At 34.2% G+C, this 27661-nt stretch overlaps 1 protein-coding gene across 7 annotated transcripts in view; it reads right to left on the bottom strand.

Moving 5' to 3' along the window:
* LOC140449831 (uncharacterized) overlaps positions 1-27661 on the bottom strand; it is a 471756-nt gene that overhangs the window by 121026 nt on the left and 323069 nt on the right. The window contains exon 1 of one of the 7 annotated variants that reach the window (XM_072543195.1): positions 7493-7822. The exons of the other annotated variants lie outside the window; for them this stretch is intronic. Coding sequence (XP_072399296.1) covers positions 7493-7582 — 90 coding nt within the window. The 5' untranslated portion in view covers positions 7583-7822. Of the gene's footprint in view, positions 1-7492; positions 7823-27661 lie in introns of those variants that run through there. 7 annotated transcript variants of the gene reach the window in all.

A 27661-nucleotide genomic window follows, 5' to 3' on the forward strand; every position in this document is an offset into this window, starting at 1 on the left:
CAGCGCTGCAAAAGAAGCATCTACATCCAACTTACCCGTCTACAACATACAGCTCCAAGAAGATATAAAATCAAAATTCAAAAGGAATATCCAAAGCAAGTGGCAGGAACTTTTGATTACCAAAGACACAAAGCTCAGAGAAATACAACCTAATGTTAACAGCTATGTATCCCTAGCGTCTCTGAACAGAGAGGAGTAGATAGCAATGCGAAAATTGAGGATAGGACATACACGTTTGACACACCTTATGTCCTGTACAAACCAACAGTTATGCTCTCACTGCAACGATATTCCTATTACGTTCAGCACATCCTCACAGAATTTCAACACTACCAGGCCACTCTCCTCGCAAACAATATAACCCACAGTCTAGAAGAACTTCTGAACTGTTCAAGCCGACTCAAGAGCCTAATAGACTTTTTAAAGACTACTCAATTATTTAACAAAATATAATTTACATAATATTGTTAGTCTTTACAATTGTAAACTCTGTATCATAACTCTGTAGGTGGTATTGTAAACCTTTGCTCCCGTGTCAATGACCAAATATGTCAAGACACGTTAATTCTAAATAAAAAAAATCAATTTTGCAATAACTACTGTTCAGTGAAAATTCTTAAAAATTTTACAGCTGAATACATGTGATAATTATTGTCCCTATTATCAAGCGAAATTAAAGTTTTTTGTGCATTTTTAGAAAAATTAATAATTTTCAAAAAATCGACTTTTGGAGCCATTTTTGTAATAATTAAGTATTTTAAACTTTTTCTGTAAAATTGTGTCACTTTTCCATATGATTTGCCATTTGCCGGTCTTCAACCTTATTATTTAAAATCAAATAGGGATCTTAAATTGTTTATATATTGTTTATAAGTAAAAAATGACGTTTAATATTTTGTATGAGAGAGCATGATGAGAGCAATGAACACACGCCCTCATCTGGTCAATAATATCAAAATTAGAAAGAAGTCATATCTAGGACACATAATGCGCCATAGGGAATTTGAGCAGCTACAGGTAATATTAGAAAAAAAGATTGAGGGTAAAAGGGGCATAGGACGAAAGCAAAAATCTTGGCTACGAAACATCAGAGATTGGACCCACACAAGAGAAAATGATTTAATTCATCAAGACCAGAAAAGAGAGAAATTTGCCATATTGATCGCCAACCTCAACAGAGAAGGCACTTAGGAGGAGAAGGAGGAATATTTTGTATACTTATTACATATTTTTATTACCAAATTTATCAGTTGCAATTGTTAGGGTAAAACGCCAGTTATTGGACACGAGACAGTTATTGGACATTACAGTGTTAACTTACAATTATAAGATTTCTGCAAGTGTTAACAAGAGCATATTCACTAGGTGGCACTACTCGTTTCTATATTACGTACATTCTTATGTCTATGTTCTCCCTTTATCGGGTTCTGTGATTTTGGCGGTAAATATTTTTAGGTTATGTGAGTAAAGTGACATTTAAGCATTGTGTTAAGAATCTGCTCTGACTTTTTTTCAAAACTACGTGTTATTTTTAAGGTAAGATTGTATTTTTATTGAAAAGAGTGTGGTAAAGGCACTTATAGTCCCTAAGGTAGATCGCGTACAGTAATAAGGATTTTAATTCGGATTTAATTACGCCTGTCCAATAACTAAACTAGAAAACTTGCTGAATTCTATTATGGTACACCTGTTCAATCACTAGATAACTATACTTGCCACATATTTCTACAATTTTCAACAGGTTTACGTATAATTAACTGAAGATAGCAGTAAAATTAATTTATCGATTTGACAGTTATTGGACAGCTGTCCAATAACTAAATTTGACCGTCCAATCACTAAATTGGATTGTAGTAAAATGACTAAACTTAGAAAATACGATAAGATTAAACTTATAGAAGCTGTTAAGGATGTCCAAAATGGCACTGAATCGTATAGAACAGCTGAAAAAAAATATGGAATTCCGAAGTCCACTATAGAATTTAAATTAAAACATCCGGAATATAAAGATACACTTGGACCGTCTCCTATTTTAACTTGCGAGGAGGAGAATACTGTGGTTAGGTACGTTCATTAAATTTATCTTAATCCATAGCATTATTTGATTTTACATTAAATATTCCAGCTGGATACAAGAAACCATTTCAAAAGGTTTCCCCAAAAAGGCTAACGATTTAAAAAGCAGCGTGCAAAAATTTTTAACCGAAAATCCGCTCCCCAATAACTTTAAAGATAATCGACCTGGAGATGGATGGTTAAAAGTAACTGACCAAAAAAATGTATTTTAATCTGCAGTTATCGTTTCATTTTTTTTAGGGATTTTTGAAGGGCAAGAGGTTTCTAAAAGGGCAAGTGAAGGTGTGACGGCAGCTAGCGCTTGTGTATCTGAACGAGACGATCTAATGGAGATGAGTCAGGATTTCAAATATGCCCATCTACTGGAATGGAAAAGTATTTGCTATAAAAGGTTCAAAAAATGTTTATAATGTTGAAAAAAGCTGTTAAAAAAAACGTCACTGTGATGTTTACGTTTTCAGCAGACGGTAAAATTTGCGTGCCTATGGTTATTTATCCTTATCAACGTATGCCAGAAAAAGTTGCTAAAGGCATTAATCATAAATGGGGTGTGAGCAGAAGCGATAATGGTTGGATGACGGCAGAGACATTCTATCAGTATATTGCGAATGTTTTTTACCCCCACCTAATTGAAAATAATATGAAGTTTCCAGTTATTCTTTTTGTAGATGGGCACAAGAGTCACTTAAGTTACCAATTACTTAAATCTATTGTGTATGAACTGCAGATTGAAGTAATTGCACTTTATCCTAACGCTACAAGGATTTTACAACCATGTGACGTTTCTATTTTCCGTCTACTAAAAGAAGCTTGGCGGCAGTCAGTGAGAGAATGGGAAGAACAGCATCCAGGAGGGGTAGTGAATAAGGTTGTATTTGCTTCTATATTGGAGCAAGCTACAAAAAAAGCTGTAAAACTGAAACAGTAGTAAATGGTATCAAGGTTTGCGGATTGTTTCAATTTAAAGCAGATGCTATTAACTACACAAAATTTTTAGGTAAAGAAGTAGTAAAAAATTTAATCATTTCAGATCATCAAAAGAAACCCAAGATGGACTATAATACTTTTGTAAATATCTTAAGTCCTGAAAAAGTTCAGAGCTTAGAGAATCTAAAAGAAAATCCAAAGAATAATCTACCTAGCGACGATAATTTAAATTTGTTGTTCAAAACTTGGAATTTTTTTGAACATGATCCAAAACAATCGGATAACCCAATAGTTTTCAAAAATATAGACACAAACATTAATATTATTCAAAATATAGCTATCACATCTCCCGTTAAAAATACTGAAATAAAAACATCAGAATAAAGTAATATTGAAAATGTAAATATATCTGACAGTAGTAGTACCTACCAACGATATCCATATGCAACAATATAAAACTAATGTTTATGACTTATCCTCTACAAGTAAAATTATTGTTAAACACGAATTGTTGGATTATTTTTTAACTCCTACTGTACTGGAAAGAAAAAATAAACGTAACACGGAACGACTTCATTTTGCTATTACATCTGCACGATAGAAATTTTACAAAAAAAGGGGAGTTAAAAGAAGAGCACGAAAAACGAAAACAAGAAAGGAAACGGAAAAGAGAAGAAAAATTAACCAAAAACCAGTGTAGCTCAAAAAAAGTCAAATGTTCTATTTGTTCAAATGATATTCATTCGAATAAATTAAAATGCGATGACTGTAGTGTTTATTATCACGAATGTTGTATTCCTGTTAAGCATAGACAGCATATACCTAACGATGGTGATCTATAGACTTCGGCAAATATGCATATTGCATATTTTGCATATTGTGCATATTTTATGCAAATATTTCATATTTTGGCATATTTGTATAAAAGTTTGCATTAAGTGCATAAAAGTTCTTTAATTTTTAATTTTTAAACATACCAATTTATTTCAATTCTTGTATAAAATTTTGTAGTCATTTTAATCAAGAAATGATCTAAGTACGTAATCTCTACAGGTACAAAACATTTACAATTTCAAAGAAGATCAATTTAAGTAGCCCTCAACATTCTTAGAAAGTCTCGGTCACTGAGGCATTCAGTTATTGGATAATCGCTAAGGGTTCGCTCATTTGCATTTTATGATCTAATCCCCAAATCTATCTACAATTTATTGTATCTTAACAGCAGGTAAACGGCTAATAGTTTTGTTCCTAATTTAGGGATTTTCCAAAATCTCCCAGTTTATTGAATTAGGTACCTAAACATTTCTAATTTGATGCTCAGATTTGTAAATCATTTTTGTTTTGATATTCAAAGCGTAAACACTCGTTGTGCGTAATAAAAAGGAAGATTATGATTTTATAATGCCTAAAACAACCAGTGCTTCAACTTGGATTAAACCTTATAAAGAGCTGTCTATGGATATGGGAAAAATCTACTGTTCAGTCTGTGGCAAAATTGTAAGTATCTAATATTTTCTATTAAATATCTAATATTTCATACATACAGGGTGTTTCCAAATGACACTTACAACGTTTGACTGTAGATACTTCTCGAAAAATTGAACAAAACGATATAGTTAATGAGGGGTCAAACTTATTTACTTTTCGAGATACAGGGTGTTAAAATTAAAAAAAATTAAATTCTTTTAGTTAATAACAACAATAACTTTAAAACCAATAAACGTATTTACTTGAAATTTAGTACTCGTAGGTTGTTTTAAAATGAAAAATAGCTTCCTTTAGTGAGAAAAAATTGTCCATGGTACAATACAATGGTGTGTATTTAGAAAAATTTTTCACCTTTACTTTTTTTTATGAAGTCAGCTATTCTAAAACACAATTATTTTTATTGTAATTGAATTAACAAAAAAAAACTTTTGTTGAATTTTAAAATAAGTTATATGATGTACTAATGGTTACTAACAAAAACTAATTTGTGGATTAATACTGCATTTAAAACACTTGGCGAGTGTTTTTTTTTTCAAACCAGTTATTTGATTAACCAAAAACACCTTGTATATTTTTATATTTTAAAGGTTGGGTTAAAATAAAGGTTTTTATTTTTATTTATAGATAGCATGTGAGAAGAAATTTCAGATAGACCAACATGTGAGAACTGCTTCACACATTGCAAAAAAAAAAGGAAAAATAGGAGGAAAACATCAAACTTCAATGGCTAAATGTTTCCAATCTACTTCAAAAAAATTAGATGAGCAAGAAACTTTTAATGAAGACTTGTGTCGCGCATTAGTGTCTGCAAACATACCGCTTTCAAAATTAGCAAATGTAAATTTTAGTTCGTTTCTAAAAAAATATTGCAAACTTAATGTTCCAAGTGATCGGTCTCTAAGAAGAAATAATGTGAACGGGCTATACTCGTCGGTGTTAATTAATATTAAGGAAGAAATTGCAGATAATTATTTTTACATATCTGTAGACGAAACCACTGATTCCTCAGGAAAGTATATTGCTCATTTATTGATTGGTGTTCTTAAAGAAGATACCTTACCAAAATCTCATCTTATTTCATGCCAGCAACTTGAGAAAACAAATGCTTTAACAATTTCGCGTTTTATACAAGAAACATTAGCAACTTTTTTTCTTCCGACAACTATTCCTTCTAATAAATTACTGCTTATTTTATCGGATGCTGCTCCTTATATGGTGAAAGCAGGACAAAATTTAAAAATATTTTTCCCAGATTTAATACATGTTACTTGTGTAGCGCATGGATTAAACAGAGTTCCAGAGGAAATACGAAAAAAGTTTCCTCTTGTAAATACCATGATATCCAGTGTCAAAAAAGTATTTCTTAAATCTCCTATAAGAATTCAACTTTATAAAGAAATGCTACCTAACATTCCTCTTCCACCACAACCTATTTTAACGCGATGGGGAACATGGTTAGAAGCAGCTAATTTTTATGCAGATCATTTTGTTAAAATAAAGAACATAATTGATACGTTAACAGATGAAAGTTCCCAATCTCTTTTGGATTCTAAACAAACTTTCAGAGTAACTTGCTTCAACAAGAACTTTCATTTATAAAATCAAATTTTAGTTTTGTTCAAAAAACAATTACTCAGTTAGAATCACCAAAACTGTCATTGTCCGAAAGTACAGCATTAATAAAAGAATTTGCGTCATGTTGTCGGAACGTTAGAGGTAATATTGGAAAAGATATTTTAAAAAAATTTTGAAGCTACTATGGAAAAAAATAAAGGTTACCATATTCTTTCTGAAGTAGTCAGTGTTCTAGCTGGAAATATTTCGGAAACAATTAATTTAGAACCAAATGTTTTGGTTAGTTTGAAAAATGCTCCCGTTACTTCAGTTGATGTTGAACGAAGTTTTTCCATATATAAATATATGTACTCAGACAGAAGCCACAAGTTTTTGTTAGAAAATTTTGAACACCACTTGGTCATTTATTGTTACCATAATTCTAAATAAGTTTATTCATACTTAAAAATGATGTAGTTACTTAAAATAAATGTAAATCTTAATGAATAGTAGAAAATATTTAGTTATGTACAATTTTTTTTTTAAATAAAATTGTTACTATTTTACGATTTTTTTATTTATTTGTATGCATATTTTGTAAAATATTTGCATATTTTCGGGTAAACACGTGCATATTTATGCGCATATTTTCTACATTTTTATTTGCATATTTGCCGAAGTCTAGTGATCTATTTATATGTCACAACTGCTTCAATCTGCAGGATAGTGATTCCGATGCTAATAACAGTAACCAAGACAGTGAGGATGAAGACATTGACGAACTTTTCACTCAATACAAAGAAGCACAGAGGCAATTATAAAATTTAATTGTGTCAACTGTATATAGGTACCCCATACCGCACAGAAATCTTTGGTTTTTCTTGTAATTTTTATTTTTCTAGTTTTTTATTGTGTTAAAGCAGTTGTGCAATAACTCATTTTGAGTGTCCTGTAACTAAATAAACTGTCCAATAACTATAATTTTTGTACCTATTTTTAATAAATATATATTGACAAAAAAGATTTAACACTTTCTTTAAAATGCTTTTAGCCATATTGTAATAAATTGTTTAGACTACGTTTTGTATAAATTTCAATTTATAGAGAACTGCAATCTGTAGAGAACAATGTGAATTACGAATTTTTAAAGTTGAAATTTTCTTAAGTGTTCAATAACTGTATGGTTTACCCTACCTGTATCAAAGTGTCACGGAAAAGGCTTTTTACTAGCTAATTTCTCTAATCTATATAATGGTATCAAAATTGAAAACTTTTAAAAAATTCATAAATTATTTATTATTCTACTTTGCTTTATCGCTTCCTTGATCTTAACTTTAATTTCTTCTTATCATTAAAAGAATACTAACAATCTTAATTTGGTGCTATCACTTCCGCAAAAAAGACACATTAAAAATAAACTTCCGGTAACAAATTGAACTGAACTCACCCATATTCGTCTCAGGATATTCATAGCGGGATCTCGTGTCCTTCCCCAACATCTACCTCCAGCATCACTTAAGTCACCTAACACTCTCATAACACAATATCCCACTACATTTCTACGACACTAGTGGAAACCGCACTTTACTCAACATCCTCAAGGAAATTCCATAGGAAATCATACGGTTTTTTCGTCGAACACAGAGATAAGAAGGAAGACAGAGTTGGCGAGCGCGAGATAGTGAGAGAGAAAGCAGTGGTCACTCTCAAAAGGTCGAACAACGACTGACATTTTCCGGTTATGTAAAAGCCGATGGTTGTTGGTCGGCCGCCGGTATATAACTTTGAATATTCCAATCTAAAACCCGATACCAGACGAGCGGAATTAATTATGTATTTATAAGACGAAGAGGTTAGTCTGCATGCAACAAAAAAGAACACGGCTGTATGGAGTCGTTACTCGTAAATGTGTTAATGTTGCGTTTATATATATCTGCTTCGCTTTATTGGTTACAGTCACCTGTTACTTTTCAGTTTTTGCATCATTACTTTGACAACAAACAACAAGATGTTTCAATATACAGAGTGAATAAACATTACAACAACTATCGGCAGTAGTACTAATGCTAATACAGTAGTAAATCAAAATGTCCTTACAATAAATCTTAATATGCGTTTTGAACTTTTCATAGTAAAAGTGACAAGACAACGCATATCAATACGTAGAAAATAAAGCGAGAAACAAGCTGTCAGCAACTATCCCTAGATGAAAAGAAAAAAAAATACGAACAAATAATCAAAAAGTTTCAAATATAAAATAATTAGTCAAAGTGGCAAAGGGGTGTTTTGTGGTTGATTTAGGTCCATGAGATTTTACAACTGATTTTTATGTATTTTGTCACGCTGATTCCGAATTTTCAACATTTTGGAGAAATGAAGATTTTTTCTTTTGCAATTAAGACACCTTCTGGAGTAGCTCGAAATGTACCCCTAACCCACTCGTATAAAGTTAACCCACGTACTGGCAGAATAAGATCTTCACCAATGGTGTGAGCCCACTGAGTGTGTGCGTGGGAGATACAAAGTTGGGCACCGGACTCGAGTTAAACGGGCACGAACTTCTAAATGCTACAGCATTATACCAACATGCCTCGCTGTAGAGATCTTTCATAATATTCGAAATACATGACAAAGAGAAGATGAGAAACATTTGGATAATATTGTACGTGACGTATATTAAAGCTTTAAGCCTAGAGGTTAGGGCACTAACAACATGCTGCGCCAGGGTGATTGGTAGGGTTAAAATTTTCAAGTTATATAAGTGGTATTTTATTATTTTATGAAAAATAAAGATGGGGGTGTAACGTTCTGCACATACGATGACCTCAATATAACAATTGGGGTCATCCTGAAGGGGGAGGGAATGATATTCTGTTCAATCTAGAACTCGCTGGTTTCCCCCTTTCGGATTGGGTATGTATATTCAAATAAATAAAAGAAATGAAAGCCAGCGGACTGTATAAAACTCTATTTTAAAAGGAGGTGAAATTAAACATAAATATACATAACCCAATATACAATTATAACTAAAGAAGGATATAAACTTAAATATTAGTTAATATGAAACAAAACCAAAAAAATAACCATTTACAAACCAAAACAAAGATGTCGATGAATAGGTTTTAAGAACACATTAACAACAAAGAAATTTAAGATTTCGATTGCTATGGTTGAGTATGATTAGAAATAAGGCATAAATTGATATTAGACGTTAACGAGTGAAAAATATGCGCACATATAATAATATACTTAATCCGTGGTAAAATGAACAAACCTTGTTAATAAAGTTACACAAAATGCAATCAAACATAACATATATGAATTATATTAAACGTAAATACAAATATTAATAAACTCAATTTAAAGTATAATCGGTAATGACAAAATACAAAAAAATAAGAATACAGTAAATAGTACATAAAAAAAAACAAAATGTTCAATTAACAACGTTCAATCGCGATCGCGGCACAAATGCGATAAAGTTCCAAACAAATATCAAATAAATATACCAAATGCACGTACTTGATACATGCAGCAACATAGATTAATAGTGTATTGTTCCTTACCCAATGAAAAAATAGCACCCCGGCTATCGCCAAAGATGTCTTCACCGACGAACAACAGGAACCACAAAATTTATAATGCAACTTTTCTGCATAAAACGACTTTCTCTGTCAGAGGACCGATGCCAAGTGTCAGGTACTCTTAACCCAAACGCCCATACTCATCTGTCGAGTTGAAGATAAAATTCGACTATAATTTTGTAGATATCCGTCCCTTATCTAACCGATGGCTCGTCTTTACCCCTTAAAACTGCTGTATCCTTGTACACGCAAATCTTGTTTAAATATACTAGGGGGAAAATCAAAACTAACAAAAAGTCTTAATATGTAATAAATGTTTATGTATCGTTGCGAAACTGCAACAAGGGGATCGCCAGAAAAATTGTAATTAAAGATTGGGCCCCGAATACTAAAAGGTCAAGAAACGCTGTTTTACAACCCTCTACTCAATAAGCAATAGTACTGTTGGATCTTTAGAAAACTGTGGATATTTTTTCTTAGAAGTTTAAACTAAAACGTGTGTCTCAATCTAACCAAAACATCGATCGTATATTATATCGCTTTTGGATTTTGGCAGATGTGTTAAATAACCAATAATAGAAAAAAAATCTTATACCAAATCATTAATTTGGTTTTGGAAATAAACATTCCACTTGTAAATTCCTAGGTATATATTGAAATCCCCTCGTATATGTATTAAAAAACCGAAGAATAATCTCAGTGTATTTCTATTTCCTTTCGTACAAGTTAAAGCACATAAATATTATTTCAATTCCTCTTTGCGTCGCCGAGTCGATAATAAACCATTTTAAAGTTTGTTTATATTTCACAGATGTGTATTTCCTCGGTATTCTTTGATCGAAGCCGCTTTGAGATATTTTGCGCATTGCAAATAGACAGAAATATTCTAGTTTATATGTTTTGTTTATACCAAGTTGAAGCGAATAAATTTCAAAGATAATTAACTTACTCTTGCTTAGGCCGTTGTCAAGAGTGATTTGCTTCAGCGTCGGTCCAAATTTCACGTCAAATTTGTAATGTTTTCTTGTTTTCGTCCCTTTTCATGGAAAATATGTAGTGTATTGCGGCAGTTAACCAAGTTAAGCGAATTATTTTTAAGAATTTACTCACTCTCGCTGAGGCCGTTGTCAACAGCGGTTTGCTTCACTGTTGGCCCACATTTAACGTCAAATTTGTAATGTTTTCTTATTTCTCGTCCCTTTTCATGGAAAATATGTAGTGTATTGTGACAGCTAATAGTTACAGTGAAAGTGAGGTTTTGAAAGATATCCACATGTTACATTTTCCTGTTTTTTAAGAAGCCGTCTAAAGTTCGTGTTCCAGTGCCCAATTTCAACCTCAAATTTGTATGTCCTAAGAAGCCGTTTAAAAATACTTTTCATAGTATGGAGATGAATTTGTTCATGTGGCAGAAATTTTGAGCCTAGTTCTACCCCCAGAAATTCCAGTGTAGTCTAGTTTCCACCCCCAGAAGTTTTAGTGCAATCCAAGTAACTTGCTTTCATAAGAGTTTGTAAAGATAAATGTTTAATTTTTTTCCTAAACCATTTTGTTTATTTCTCTTAACTAACTCCCTAACCCCGTTTTTGAGTTTGATTTAAAAAGATATATTTTTCATTTCAACTAGTTGTTGTAATCGTTACAATTTGTTTCGTCCAATCGGCGTCCTTATTACAAATAGCTAGAGGACCTTCTTGTGTTTTGTTCATTTCTCCCGGAGACTCATTTAAGTACCCTCATTTGTTTCATTTTTTGTAGTTGCCCCAATCCAACCCCCTTGTCATTCCCTTATCCACGACCCAGCTACTCCAAATAAACCCTGGGAGCCGTTCGCAACCGTTTTGTTTATTTTGCTTGCCTTATTTCCACCCCAATAATTTCTGTCCCCAATTTTCAACCCCCTATAATAATACCCTATGTGGTAGGCAAAATATTCGTTACACAGTATAGATCAAGTTCACAGAATAATGAATATAATAGACAAAACATTGGAAGTAACACATTCGTTTTATAAAGTCTGGCATGAGTGTTTAAAATATAAACTAAGAACGTCCATACCTAAACAGTATCTTAGAATCATACCTTGCGAATAGATATTTTAGAGTAAAACAAGAAAAAGTAGTGTACACTGATTTAAGGGAGATCAAAGCTGCCGTGCCGCAAGGGTGTGTATTAGGTCCGGTCCTGTACGTATTGTATACGTGTGATGTATGATGATACAGCCATACTAGCGATAGGAGACACTAGTAAAGAAGCGACTGATAAGTTGCAACTTACCAGTAAATACAATACATATACCTGGTCATATACAATACCTGGACCAGAAAATGACGAATAAAATTAAATGAGACTAAATCTACACACATTAACTTTACAAATAAAAAAATAGAAACTTTCCCAGTTAGAATAAATGATACCCAAGTTCCTTATACAACATCAGCAAAATACTTGGGTATCAAAGTGCCGCGAATCTGCGCTGAAAAGTCCATGTCACAAAGAAAAGAGGGGAGCTTGATATTAGATATAAGAAATTGTATTGGCTGATTGGAAAAAATTCGACATTATCCAATTATAATAAATTATAGATTTACAAGCAAGTACTGAGACCAGTATGGGTATATGGGTGCCAATTCTGGGGCTCTACCAAAGCTAGTAATCTACACATTATCCAGAGATTTCAAAACAAAGTACTGAGGAACATTGTTCATGTTCCTTTGTATCACCGTAACAGCAACCTCCAGCAGGACCTAGGTATGGAAACTGACCGAAATAATCAAGAGAACAGCAGCAAGTCACGAGCAGAGGCTGCATAGTCATGTGAATGTCGAGGCAATCCAGCATCTTGGCAAGACTGAACTAAAGAGAAGTTTACCATTTGAGTTAGTGTAAATGTGTAACAGTTTAGTGTAAAAAGTAGAGTATAGTGCTGTGAGGTTATTGCATGTTAGTTGTAGTCCATTGGTTGATAGATAAAATAAGAGTAAGCCATAGGGTAAGCCCTTAGATTTAAGTATTTGCTGTTTATTAAGTTCGGTCAAAAAATTGATATATGATTGAATGATAATTGGTCCAATTGGATCTGTACGGTTTTGTATAACACCTGGTGTTATACAAAAAAAAAATTTGTTAAATGATAGTAACGAAATATATTTACAAAATTGGATGAGTTAGCAATTGCAACTGACGTGTAGCAGTGCCAAAGTAGCAATTGGAGAAATCTCACCGCACCTCTAACAAGATCAGTTATTCCTTTATAAATCTCACCAATAAGTCAAAAAAAAACTAAATCGTATCTAAACAGAAGCAGAACAGGCGGAGCATGATAGGTACACACTTTTACTTTGCATATATGTGTGCGTTTGTGGGTCAGCGCTGTATACATTTTACAAAACCGACGTATTATCTCATTAAGAGCTATTAAATTAAAACGATTTGAGTGAATTATAATTGTCGTTGTTACGGTAAATGATTAAATGAAGAGTTTATTCTAACTGATTCTAATGAACTTCGAGGATGTTAGGAACAGTTAGTGCCTATGGAATTTATTGTTAGTGGTAAGACAAGAAAGTTGGTGTTGTTGCCATTAGAACTCGAAAAGCGATTGATAATTACCGACTTAAAAATTCGTCCATTTATGCCTACTAGATTATTAAGTTAAAAAGCTCAGTAAATACCAGCTGAGATAACAATGCAAAGGATTTAGTACAATAGATATACAGGAGGAAGCAATATTTTAATTCGAAGGCAAGATTTTTTTTTATTTAATTAATGGCTTTGGATAACTTGATCCATTCAGCCACGATAATGTATTTGACTAGTTGAATTTGTTAATAATATATTGACCTATTGCATTTAAAAATATATTGCAAACATCAGTATCACAAGAATCAGAAGATTGGAAAGAAAAAGACAAGATTAATATAGTACATTTTACAAATTGCTTTAAAATTTAACTGATATATTAAATTTATATCGGGTGCCTCACGGTGAGTGACCTATAACCCCAGTCAATGCAGAAAAAAAGCGTAAAAAATCTTATACAGATATTTAAAGGTTTTAAAAGGTTTATGAGGGTGTCTCCCTCTCTTGTCGTTTGCCCATTACTGATCGTGATTTCTTCCAATATTCCTAACAATTTTTCTCCATTGGTCTCTATCTTCAGCTGGTTCAGTTTCCAGCTGAATTCTTAATTTGGTCGGACCATCTAGTTGGTGATCGTCTTCTTCATCTTCTCCCTGGAGCGTCTCCAGAAACAATTAATCTCTCCAAACTATCGTCACCTCATGACCACGTGCGAACCACATGACCGAAAAATTGCAGAATACGTTGCAGACATATTGTGGACAACCTTTTTTTAATCTCGAGTTGGTTTAGAATGGAAACGTTTGTCCTATGAGCTGTCCAAGCTATGCGCAGCATTCTTCTTCATCACCACATCTCAAAGGCATCAATTTTTTAGGCGCTCGCGTTCGCAAAGAATCCAAGTCTCTACCCCGTATAGAAATATTGAGAATACAAGGGCATTCACCAGTCTCATCTTGATATTTTGAGAGATAGATATGTCTTTCCAAATTTGAGTTAGGCGACTCATCGCATCTTTTGCCATACCAATACGACTCCGAAGTTCTGCTTCACAGTTACCATCGTTAGTTACTGTTACTCCAGTGGCTCATCCATCTAAAGTCATCCTCATGATATGTTCACCGTAAATGTTGAATAAGCCAGGTGACAACAAGCATCCTTGTCTAACACCTCTATCGGTCTTGCATTGTTTTGAGAACTTTCTGATTTCTTTCGATAACGGTTTTTATTCATTGTTTGTTCCGTATCTAGTTTTATGTTCTTTTCTACGTTGAATCACAGTCCACGTATACGGCCCGTGGAAATCGCTGCCTCACAGTCTTTTGCAGCCTCGATTACCTAATCTTTAAGATAGAGCCAAGTGCTCTCAGGGTCACTATCTACTTGGTCTAAAGAAAGAGCTTCTTCTAGGTTTTATTGGTCATTAATTTTTGATGGATTTAGAGACATGACTTTTCTTAGGGGTCTTCTTTTGGGGAATTTAAAATGAAGTCGAACGTTCAATACTAGGAGTTGAGGATCGCTTCACAGTTTGCGCCAAGATATGTTTACAATTGATGGCCAACGACTTCCATCTTGATCTTATTAGAATGTAGTCTATTTGATTTCTTGTTCGTCCATCTGGGCTGCGCCATGTGAATAATCTCCGAGATGATGTTGATAGAACGTGTTTGTAATAATTGTAAGATGCTGTTCTTTACAGAATTTCCCTAGACGGTCGCCATTCTCATTTCTCTGTCCCAGTCCATTTTTGCCCAGGACTCCTTCAACATTTTCATTAGATGACAATACTTTGGCGTAAAAGTCTCCTAAAATTATGATTAGTTCACGAATCGTAATAGCGCTAACAGTTTCTTCTAGACGATCATAGAACCTGTTGATGTCTTCTTCTTGTGTAGCTTTTATAGAAGTGTATATCTGGACAAGGTGTGGGGTATTGGTGAATATTCCCATTTTAATGGATATTATTCTGTCATCAACAGTATTATATTCAATTACGCATTCGTTCAGTTTAGAGGGTACAATTATTTCGACTCCATTTCTACTTGTGTTATCTGGGCCTGAAAAATAGAGGACGTTGCCAGCAGTTGTTTTAAAATGCCCTTTACCTCTCCAGTGAGTTTCTGAGAGTCCCAGTACCGAAAGATTGTGATCTGCTATTTTTTTTTCAATTATGGGTAACTTTTCAGGGTTTTGGATCGTTTTGGACGTTCCATGTACCAATTCGCTGAAATTTTCTTAAATTGAGTGAAAATTTGGATTCAGTCACACAATTTCTGCAAGATGCCTGGTCCCTCACATCTTGGCAGCCAGTAGCATATTTCACACCATCCGGCCCGGAACCGAGATGGCGCCGAGCGTGAGTCGGGTCGCTACACATCCCATCTTCACTTACTGAACTTGTCATCGTTATGGGAAGAAATTATCTTGGAAAATAGTGCAGTGGTTTCCCATTGCTTTCTGCACCGCTGTATATGTGCCGTTTTTGTGGTTATCATTCTCGCTGCATGATCAGTTTTGGAACAGCCAGCTGCCACTGTCCCACCTATCGCCATATCTGGTTACCCTCACTTTGTTTGTAGAAGAGTGTGTCTTCTTCTTCTTCTTCTAATGGCGCTACAACGCTTTGTGAGTCTTGGACTGCTTAACAATGTTCTTCCCTTCTGCCCTGTCGCCACTGCCTGATGTTCATGGTTTTAAGATCCCTCTCTACGTCGTCTATCCATCTTTTACGGGGCCTTCCTCTTGTTATGTTTCCTTGGGGCTTCCATCTCTAGACTACTTTTACAGCTCGATTATCTGGCATTCTTTCTAGGTGACCAAGCCAGTTTAGTCTTTGTGACTTTACAAATCTAACAATATCTGCGCTCTGCATTAGTTCATCCAGCTCGTGGTTCATTTTAATTCTCCACGAACCATCGCTGCATTGGGTTGGTCCAAATATCTTCCTTAGTATTTTGCCCTAAAATATTCTCAGTTGATTTTCATCAGTGGTTGAGAGGGTCCACGTTTCACATCCATATGTGACCACTGGTCTAATTACAGTTTTGTAGATTCTAAGCTTAGAATCACGATTCAGTAACTTACTTTTCATTAAGTCTTTGTATGCATAAAAGCACTTATTACCGCTAAGAATCCGTGCTTGTATTTCTTGACTGATATTGTTGATGTCATTTATTATTGAGCCTAGGTAGGGAAAAGTGGAGGCATATTTGTAGGTATGGTTGTCTACCTTCAGATTCTCATGTTGATTCGATTTTGTGCACTCCATATATTTTATTTTGCTTTCATTTATATATAGACCAAAACGTAGCAGCTTCTCGTTTCAGTTCTATAACTTTTCCCATATGTGCATATTTGCATTGATCTTGTATTAATACAGCCGTTTATATCCAGTTTTCTAACAACAGCTTCTAAAGTTAGATTAAAAAGTGTTGTTAATAAGGCATCACCTTGTCTAACTCCATTTTCAATATCAAAGGCCTGCGTCATATCTCCATCTATTCTCACCTTAGCTTTGGAACCCTCCAGTCATTCTTATAAGTTTAACCAACTTATAGGCTATCCCTAACATAGATAGTTGCTTTAACATCGTTTGTCAATCTATTCCATCAAACGCCTGTTTGAAATCGATATACAAGTAAATAGGTATGTTATATTCAACACATTTTTCATCTATACCTCTTAACATATGTATTTGGTCTATAGTTGACCTCTTTGATCTGAAGCCACATTGGGATCCACCAATCATCTCCTCCGAAAACGATTCCATTCAGCTGTATATAATTCTTGATAATATCTTGTAGACAACATTTAAAACTGTTATGCCCCTATAATTTTTGCAGAGTCGTCTGTCTCCCCCTTTGTACATAGGAAGTATGATTCCTACTCCTACTTTCTTCTACTATCTTCTGGGATGACTTCTAGATACGCCTCCATAGCGCATGTCCACCATTCTTGATCAGTTCTGCAGTTATTCCATCTGTGCTAGGTGCTTTGTTATTTTTTAGATATTTTATGATGTTTATCGTTTCTTCCAATTTTGGTTGCTCAACTAGTTGTTCTCCTGTGTGGTAAATTATTTCTTCATCTTCGTTTTGTTCTTTTTCTGGGTTTAACAGTTCTTGAAAATGCTGCTTCCACCTTTTCATTATTTCCTCTTTCTCGCTGATAATTGCCCCATTTTTGTCCTTGCAAACTGTTGATCTTGTCATGTATCCTTGGGTGTATTGCTTGGTTTCCTTGTAAAATTTTCTAGTCTCTCTTCTGCTATTATAATATGTAATTTGTTGTATTTTTCTATTCAACATTTCTCGCTTTTTCCTTCTACATATTTGCATTGAATCTTTTTTGAATTCTTTATATGCCCTTCTATTCAATCGGGAATCCCTTTGTAGACATTTCTGTCTAGCTATATTTTTGCTATTTATTACTTGTTGGCAATCTTGGTCAAACCATTTTACGTTTCTTTTGCTTGAGGTTTCACCTAATGTTTCCTTTGCCATATTTGTAATTGTCGTTTGGATGACATTCCATTCTTCTTCAAAGTTGTTTTGTTCTCCTCTTTCATTTAATATTACTTTTATTTTCTGCTGGTACTCATTCTTCTTTTTAGGATTTTTAAACATATGTGTTCCATTTTCTTTGTTTGGCGCCTTTCTCTTTTCTTAGTAGAAGAGTATGTAGTATAAAGAAATATAGTGACACGTTAGCCCTCGGAAACCTAATAGCCATTCGGGGTCGTAAGAAACAAGAGTTAGAAATAAGAAAAATAGAAAAGATTAAAGACATTTCACTCAAGACTAGTTAAAAAAGAGTAAAATGTGAAAGCCCTTGTGATGCGCCAGGTGTGTTTCATAAGCGTATGTACTTCCGTTTGGTTCCTCCTATAATTTTTGCCCGAATCGTATTCAATTATTTATAACTAATGATCATCAACACCATCACGCGTAGTAAACGAAGCTGTACATTTGGACGGCTGAATTAAAGTGCAGTTAAGATAAAAATTAAATCAAATTTTCAATCAACATCTAACGTTTTAGAGAGTCGAAAACCCCGCCCAACGTGACGAATACAAATTATAAGAAAAAAATAGGTTATCGAAGATTTATTTCGCTCACAATAAAAGACGTGGTACTCGGATTAAGAAATACATTTATTTTAGTCACGTCGCTAAGATTGAGACTTTTCTGTAAATAAATCTTTTATCGAATGGCACACTTTTACTTTCTGGGCTTGTGCTAGAAGTACATACTGTATGGATTGTTAATTTTAGTTATATGTAATTAGCATAGATAAGGATATAATCATTTGTAAAAAATAGGGCGAAATACAGATCAAAAATCTAAGCAATTTTTGCATAAAAAGTGGTAATAATAATACATATATTATAATGCTGTAGAAATATTTTATTAATATTTTTCATGAAGGTAATTTTTGTGTCTTCTTCTTCAGTCTGTATTTACCCATTTCTGGACTTCGCTTGTTCCTACCGACTTCTATCATAGATTAGTTTTTTCTGGATGCTATGTGTGGTATCAATGCATCCAATGAGGATTGTTACGTATCCATTATTCAAAAAAGTTGCCTTATCGCAAAAAATAACATTACTTAAAACCTTGGATCGTTTTTGTTCTAACATTTTCCTCTCATTATCGTCTTAACGTCATAACTCTTAACGTCTATCGAAATCATAAGCTGATAACCCTACGAAATCTCAAGTTGCCTTAATATTTGTTTAGGACTCAAGGATGGATCGTCTTCTAACCGGACACAAACATCTAAAGATTTGGTTTCAGTTGATGCAGTTTTTCTGCCCCTAATTTTGATAAATTTTTTACTGAACCAGTTTCTATATACTGAGATTCAATGGCCCAATTGAGCCATATGCCCTTTAATTTAATCATATATGAAATTATCTAAAGCGTTAACAAAGGAACAGGATACAGAATGGGAAACAAAAGAAATAAAATACTCTGTTACGCAGACGACGCAATATTGATAGCCCAAGATGAAAACAGTCTGCTAAGACTGGTCCACAGATTTAATATAAGAGCAAAAGAATTAAGTATGCCAATCCCATCTTAGAAAACTAAAACAATAGTAATCAGCAAATGATCAACCATACGTAAAACAGAAATTGATAACATCAGTATTGATGTTAGCATACCTTGGAAATAAAATACCTTGGAATTACACTGCCCAACTAGACATGGACATGGACAAAGAAGTGAGAGATCAAGTACAAAAAGCAAATATACTGGCAGGATGCCTTAATTACACTGTATGGCGAAACAGACATATTAACACTGAGATGAAGTCAAGAATTTATAGTAAGTATTAATTTAGTGTAAGACTAATGATGACATATACCTCAGAAGCAAGATCCGACACAGCCACAACACAAAGACTACTGGAAACGGCAGAGATGAGAGTACTGAGAAGAATTACAGGAAATACGCTGAGAAATCGAAAGAGAAGTGAAGACATTGGAAGAAAATGTAACGTACAATGTACAAATAAATGGACACAAAATAGAAAAATAAATGGAATAACCACATTAGCAGAAGGGGGGAGACCCATGTCGTCAAAATAGCATGGCTAAGGTTCGTCTAAGGTTCGTGCCCCTCCAATTATAAAATTGACAGGACCCTGGTCTACCTGGCCGTTCGGCATACGATGGCAAGCGCCTCCACTGCCCCTACGAGTCCGACACCAAAATGAGGGAGGCACGATGCATAAAGCAACGTGGGGCTCCACCCTCCCCGTAGTACCTGTGTTGCGATTACGTCACCCATCCGTTGGTCCCTCCCACGGGCGGACAGGCGACGCAGGCAGAGGAATTTCCACCTCGCACGTAGACAGGTCGCCGCCGAGGATCTCTCCTCTACCACTTTTAAATCTCCAGGTGGGTACGTGCCGAAACACTGGCGCCCCTAATGGTGGTGTAAGGCCAAAAGAGGTGCGTTTGGGCTCAGCTCGTTCAACCTCACCTGGTTCTTTTGGAATGAGAGTAAAGTGCTCCCCAAGAGTCTCGTCTCGGATACTAAGAGTGTAGACCGGTGATCGTGACGCCTAAGCGCCTCGAGTGCGTTTCTACAAACCCGACACCTCAAGCGACGGCTCTCCACCTCTCGATTCCTCAAGTCAAAATAGCAAGAGATAAGTCATCATTCCACAGAAGAAGTATCGGACGTCTGCGCAAAAGATGGAGTGACAACCTTCCATAGAGGTATTAATCCGCCAATGAACAATCAGAATTACTTATAAAGACGAAGAATTAATTGCAGCATAACCGTTGTAGAACAGACGGCTTGCAGAAAAGGAAAAAAACTCTCTCAAAAATTTTTAAGTCACATCAGTTGAGTCTTTGTAAAGGAATGTATTGAACTTATAAAAGTGAATATGTAAAAAACTGAAAATATTTGTGACATTTTAATTGAACTTATTATTATTAACCAAAAAAGATTATTTTCTGAGTCTGTATTTGTTTAAAATGTGGTACGTGGTAACTAATAAACGGAAAAATCTGTATTTTATTAACTACTCTCAGATTAAAACCACTGTGGGGCGTTAAGAGTTTGAAAATTATTTCATAATGTGCAAAGGAACCATATAGGGTTTTTAGTGCAACATCAGTCGATAATTCCATTGTGATAGAAGATATCCAAAAACTTATTTAGAAAAAATATATATTTCTCTATATTTATCTATATATAAGTGCCATCTATGCGACGAAGGTTGGCAATCATCATAGCTATTCTGACCTTCGAGGCAGCTGTTCTGAACAATTGCCTTGAGATGAAACCAAACCACTCTCTCAGGTTCTTCAACCAGGAAACGTGTCTTCCTCCTAAGCTTCTCCTACCCTCTACTTTTCCTTGAATTATGAGTCTCAAGATGTTGTATCTATCGCCTCTCATCATATGTCCGAGATATTGCAATTTCCTTTCTTTTATTGTATTTTCCATTTCCCTCTCTCTGCCTATTCTCCTTAACACTTCTGTATTCGTGACCCTATCTACCCATGGAATGAAATCCTTAACAATCTTCTAGATGTCCACATTTCTAACGCGTTAAGTCGATTTATTGTATTCCTGTTTAATGTCCATGATTCAGCTCCATAGTAGAGTACACTGTGTACATAGCATTTAATTAGCCTTATTCTGAGGGCCAATGTGAGATCTTTGCTGCATAAAATCTTTTTCATTTTCACGAAGTTGGCACGTGCTTTTTCAATTCTGACTCTTATTTCTGCAGTATAATCGTTATTTTCTGTGATTATCGTTCACAAGTAAGTATATCTTTTTACTCCCACAATCTGCTGGCCACCTACCGTTAATATTTCGTTTGTATTGTTGTTCTTGCTAATTTTCATGAATTTGGTTTTTTGATGTTAAGAGAGAGTCCGCATTCTCCACTATATCTTAATATTTTGTTCATTATTTTTTCTAAGTCTTCCAAGTTGTCGGCGATTATGACTGTATCGTCGGCATGCCTAATGTTGCTAATTAAACTTCTGTTCACTTGTATATCGACTGTCTCGTTTACCAAAGCTTCTTGTATGATTTCTTCAGAATAAGCATTAAACAATAACGGTGACAGTATGCAACCTTGCCCGACCCCTCTCCTTATCTCCACTTCTTCTGAGACTTCTCTCCCAATGATCGTTGGCTGTAGTATAAATTTGATATCAATGCTACATCCCTCACATCCAGATTCTTGTTTTTGAGTACTTCTATAAGTTGGTCATGTTTTACCTTATCGAATGCCTTGTTGTAGTCTATAAAACATACATAAAGATCTCGATTAGCATCCAAACATCTTTGGGTCAGCACATTAAAAGAAAATAGTGCCCCTCTTGTGCCCACTCCATTCTGAAATCAAAACTATGTATCAATAATATCCATCTCCAGCTTAGCGTGTATTCTATTGGGTTTTTAAGGTATGTGACATTAGACTGATCGTTCGATAATCACTACATTCTTTGGCATTTACTTTCTTTGGTAGACAAATATATGTTGATGTCAGCATTTCACGTGGAATGATTCCTGTGGAATAGATTGTGTTCAGTAGTTGGACTAAAAGATCTATGTTTTTTTCACTGACCAGTTATAGCAATTCTCTTGGTATTTCATCTGGACCAGCAGCTTTATTATTTTTCATGGACTTTACTGCATGCATAACTTCTGACTTTTTTATTTCGGGTCCCTCGCCTTTACTCTGATTATCTTCATATGTATTTTCCTGTCTCTAGTCATGGAATAATTCGTCTATATATTCTTTCCATCTTCCTAATTTTTGTTCTGTCTCCACTAAAATGTTTCCTTGTTTGTCCATTAGTATGCTTGAGGTTTTTTGTTTTGCTACCCCAGCTAATTCTTTAACTTTCTTATGGAGATTGGACTTATCATATTTGTTTTGTGAGTCTTCTATTTCTTGGCATTTTCCAGCGAAATAAGTCTCTTTAGCTTCTCTTATGTTCCTTCTCATTTGATTATGCAGCTGTTAATACTGAGTTATGTTGATATTCTTTTGCCTTCTTCTGTTCTCCATCATTTCCAAGATTTCTTCTGTCATCCAATCTTCTTTCTTGCATTTGGTTGTTATGAGTTCTCTACGACTTGGTTCGATAATTGCATTTTTAAAGAATTGCCACTGTTGTTCTACATCACCATCAATTGATTCCAGCGTGGATTCTAGGTCGCATTAATTTCTTGTTTCAGTTTTTCCTTGACGTCTTCTGATTCTAATTTTGGTATGTTTAGTTTATCACTTTTGTAGCTTTTTTGTATCTTTTTTAAGTGAAGTTGGAATTTTGCTACAAGAGGATTGTGGTCCGGCGCCACGTCTGCACCTGGGTACGCTTTCACCGATTGTATTGAGTTTCGGTATCTGTGGTTTATTAAAATATAGTCAATTTGATTTCTAACGATTTTATCGACCTTATCAGCTGGCGATTTCCAGGTGTAAAGGCGTCGTTTAGGCAGTTTGAAGAAAGTATTCATTACCGCAAGATTATTCGAATGACTCTCATTTCGAACACCTAGTCCATATGGTGGTATCCATATGGATATCATGGACCGAGCATGTAACAAACAACGAGGTCATGAGAAGAATCAACAAAAGAATGGAAGTATTGGAAACCATCAAGACACGAAAGCTGCAATACATGGGGCATGTTATGCGTAATGAGAGATACAACCTACTTCAATTGATTATACAAGGGAAAATCCAGGGCAAGAGAAGTGTAGGAAGAAGAAGAATCTCATGGTTGCGTAACTTGAGGGAATGGTACGGATGCATATCAATTGAACTATTCAGAGCAGCAGCATCTAAGATCAGAATAGCCATGATGATTGCCAACCTCCGTCGCGGAGATGGCACGTGAAGAAGAAGAAGTCCATATGGTCCTACAGTAGACTCACATCTTCCTTCTCCAACTTTGGCGTTAAAATCACCCAGGACTACTGTTATATTTCTAGATGTTGTATTTTGTAGGGTTTTTTGAAGGTCATCGTAAAATTTTTCAATTTCTTCGTCTGTTTTATCGGCGGTTGGTGCATAAATCTGAATAAGGTTTAATTTCGCATGTGTTGTTATCATCTCTATTAGCATAATTCTTTCCGATATTGGTATAAAGCCTACAACTGATTTTGCAACTTTTTTACTGACATTAATTGCTACTCCATACCGATGTTAGCTGTCGGTACTACTAGAGTAGAAAAGTAGACCATTGATTGTATTTAGTTCGCCGGAGTCGAGCCATCTTGTGTCACTTATTCCCAATATGTCGACCTTAAGTCGCATCATTTCTTGTTCTACGTTTCTTAGGTTATTATTACACAAAAAACAATATTGTCATATTATTATACAAAACATAGTATCTTGTAGGATTTTAGGAGTCTTTTATTTCATTAAGGAAATATGCTATTTCCATAATATCTCATTTATTGATACATTCATAGCATATTGTTATGGTTTATATTTTTTGATAGTTACTTAAAATAATTTTGTTATATAATCACTCAATACTCAATACTTACTTCTACTTACAAAAATTGAATGTATTTCCGAAAATTGAAGAAAACTAAAAATATCTCGTAAAGTAATGAGTTTAGGTTTAGGGAATGCTATATAAAAATGAAAGAGTATCATAAATACAATATTTCTAAAAAATAAAATATAGGGTGATCCGTTTAAAAAAATTGAGAAAATCGTAATTTTGTTTTGTAGTTCACCCTGTATACAGATTTTTGTTAATCATTTCAATTAAACTTAATTTAAAAACTACAATATATTGTTTACTTTATTATATAAAATAAATAATTGTTTATGCATTACTTCTTTATATACAAGGTGTTGATTTCATAGGGATTTCGAAATAATAACGGTCATAACTCGTTAAATACTCTGTATAGTAATGCAAAGCCCAATACTATAAGAACAAGAATTATGAGAAGAATACAAATTAGAAAAAATATATAGGGTATCCCATGTTTGCTATATCACGTAATTATTAATCACCCTGTAGAATTCCACATATTTTCCAAGTATTGCCTACATTTGTTCTAAATAAGTTTTTTGGATATTCTAAACCATAATAGAATTATCGACCGATGTCAGACTAAAAACTCACCCTGTATATGAGTCCGCTAGATGCAAAACTCTGTATTTGCAAAAATTGAGTTTTAGCTGACAGTTATTTGTCACATGTTATAGCTATCTGCTGATGTAGAAATTCAGCAGCAAAGTAAGGTATTTACTAAGAAAAAGGCATTAGAAATCTTGAATCAGACGCAAAACTCTGTATTTGTCAGCCTATGCCAGTTGCATAACTGTGTAATTGCAATTGGCCAATCGCTTACATTGTTTGAGTCACATGACACGTCTCATGTGCACATGTCAATTATTCCATCATTCGCCATTACCGGTTTCACTGTTTGTTATTTGAGTACTAAAAACACCAAGTTTATTGCAAATAATTAACATTATGGATCTTCATGTGCATATTAGACCTTGTGAAAAAGGAAAAGGGAGAAAACGAGTTGTACAAACAGAAAAATGGAAACGAAATGTAATGAAACTTAAGAAGTAAGAGGTGTCTACAATTAACTAGATAGGTTTGGGACTTATTGTCAATATTTTTAGGCATAAACCTAAGGATTTACCCGGTTTTCCCACCTGTAACCATACAAAGAAAGTGTATTGTTGTATAGATTTAAAGATGCGAGACATTCAGCGTTTCCATAATAATCTGTATTCAACAACTGACAAAATAAAACAAGATATTTTTTTGCTGAAATTTTGTGAAGGTCAAAAGCCCAAGAGATCAGGTACAAACCTACATGGAATTTCAATTAAATATTTTGTTCCTACAGTAGAGGGTGGACTTTTAAGAGTATGCAAGACAGCATTTCTTGAAATAACTCATTTAAGTTCTGAAAGAATAGAGCGTGTTGTAAGAACGTTTGTTATCCGGGGTGAAATACCAAAAGAGAGAAGAGGGGGAGATACAACAAAAGGTAGATTTGATCCAATAAAATTATCTATCCAAACATTTATGGAGCGTTTGAACGGTGCAGAGAGTCATTATAATACAGGACGATCGACTAGATTGTATTTACCATGTGATCTGAATTTTACAAAGCTTTACAGAATGTATTGTCAACGTCATCCACATCATTCCGTAAAGTTATCATATTTCCGAACATACGTTAATGAACACTACAACATATCATTCGGCACTCCCTTAGTAGATGCTTGTTCTGCGTGTCTCAGAGCGAAGGAAATTTTGAGAAAAGAAAATTCAGAAGAAGAAAAGTTAAAGGTTATAACAGAGCAGAGAGTTCATACGATAAGAGCTAAAGCCTTTTATTCTTTGTTAAAAAATGAATCAAATCATAACATACAAATATTTTCTTTTGATTGTCAAAAAAATCTTTCTTTGCCAAAGCTTCCCGACCAGGCGGCTTATTTCTCACAGCAAATAAATTTTTATAATTTCACCATCGTGGCTGGAAATTCGAAATCCCATCTTTCTTCTGCAAATGTGACGTCATATGTGTGGCTGGAGTTTGAACATCCAAAAGATCCAAATGCTGTTGCCTCTGCTGTACATGATACTCTCATAAAATTCAACTTTAAAAATCAAATCGAAAAAGTTCACCTATTTGCAGATGGATGTGGTGGACAGAACAAAAATAGCACGATGATGTCTATGATAATCTACTGGTTGGTTTATGAAGCACCTGGTCACATCAAGGAAGTGGAGTTTACGTTTCCTGTTGTTGGTCATTCCTTTTTGCCACCAGATAGGATTTTCGGTATGATAGAAAGGGAGATAAAAAAGAAGAACGTTGTAATAAAAAGAAAAGAATATGAAGACATAATTGGAAAACACTCAAAGGTGCTGAGACTTGGTAAAGACTGGCAGATATCAGACTGGAGAATGACGAGTGACGTTGTTGTTAAAAAACCTTCCCAGTGGCATTTTAAATGTAATGCAACGAAACGATTTATATTTTCTAAGGACAAAGATTATATGGCTACGGTAATGGGGGAAATATTTTATCGTTCTGACATAGGGTTCAGCAAGTCTATAATACGAAAAGGGAAAAAGATTTCTTTATTGAAACCAAAGTTACAACAGATTGGATGTTCATTGAAAGGAGATAAATCGTCCATAGGCACTCTCCTTAGAAACCATTTTGGTGAAAATTGGAGAGACCAGCCGGATCTCAAATTTTATAAAATTATAGATACTGGCGTACAAGCAAATAATAACGAGAGTGCTGCAGAAAATGATCATATTGATGATGAGGACCCAGAGGAACTTAGAGTTTAGGTATTAATATAAATATATACATATTATAATTTGTAATACCTTTTGTACTTTGGATAAAAATAAACTTCACTAAAAGTTTACTTCCACATGCTTTCTTCCTTATTCCTAACACACTAGGTTTAGAAAACAGACTAATATAACAACCACTAATATCGTTAATGGTTGACTATTATCATGTATTTGCAAATGTTAGTTGCATAAATCTGTATTTACATAGTTCACTTGCAAAACTCGGTATTTTCAAATTTTTCTTCCTTTTCTAGCAAACCCAATAACTTTTCTAAGAAAAAAATCATTATATTTTACCTAATAAAGCATTTATCTATCACAAAAAAGTGCCATTTATTATGTCTAAGGTTTTTTGCAAAATTTATCAGTTTTTTACAAATAACTCAGTTTGACTTATACAGTAAATACAAAGTTTTGCATCTAGCGGACTTATAATACTTATATAATGTATAGTATGAAAACTTTACTTTAAAAGTTTCGTGATTTACCCTGGGGATATCTGAATAATTAATAATGCGTAATTTTTGTTACAGACTTAAAAGTAAATTTTATAGAAATCTCAAATTATGTAAATTATTCATGAAAATACGATAAC

Source organism: Diabrotica undecimpunctata, chromosome 9, assembly GCF_040954645.1.
Source record: "Diabrotica undecimpunctata isolate CICGRU chromosome 9, icDiaUnde3, whole genome shotgun sequence".
Lineage (NCBI taxonomy): Eukaryota > Metazoa > Arthropoda > Insecta > Coleoptera > Chrysomelidae > Diabrotica > Diabrotica undecimpunctata.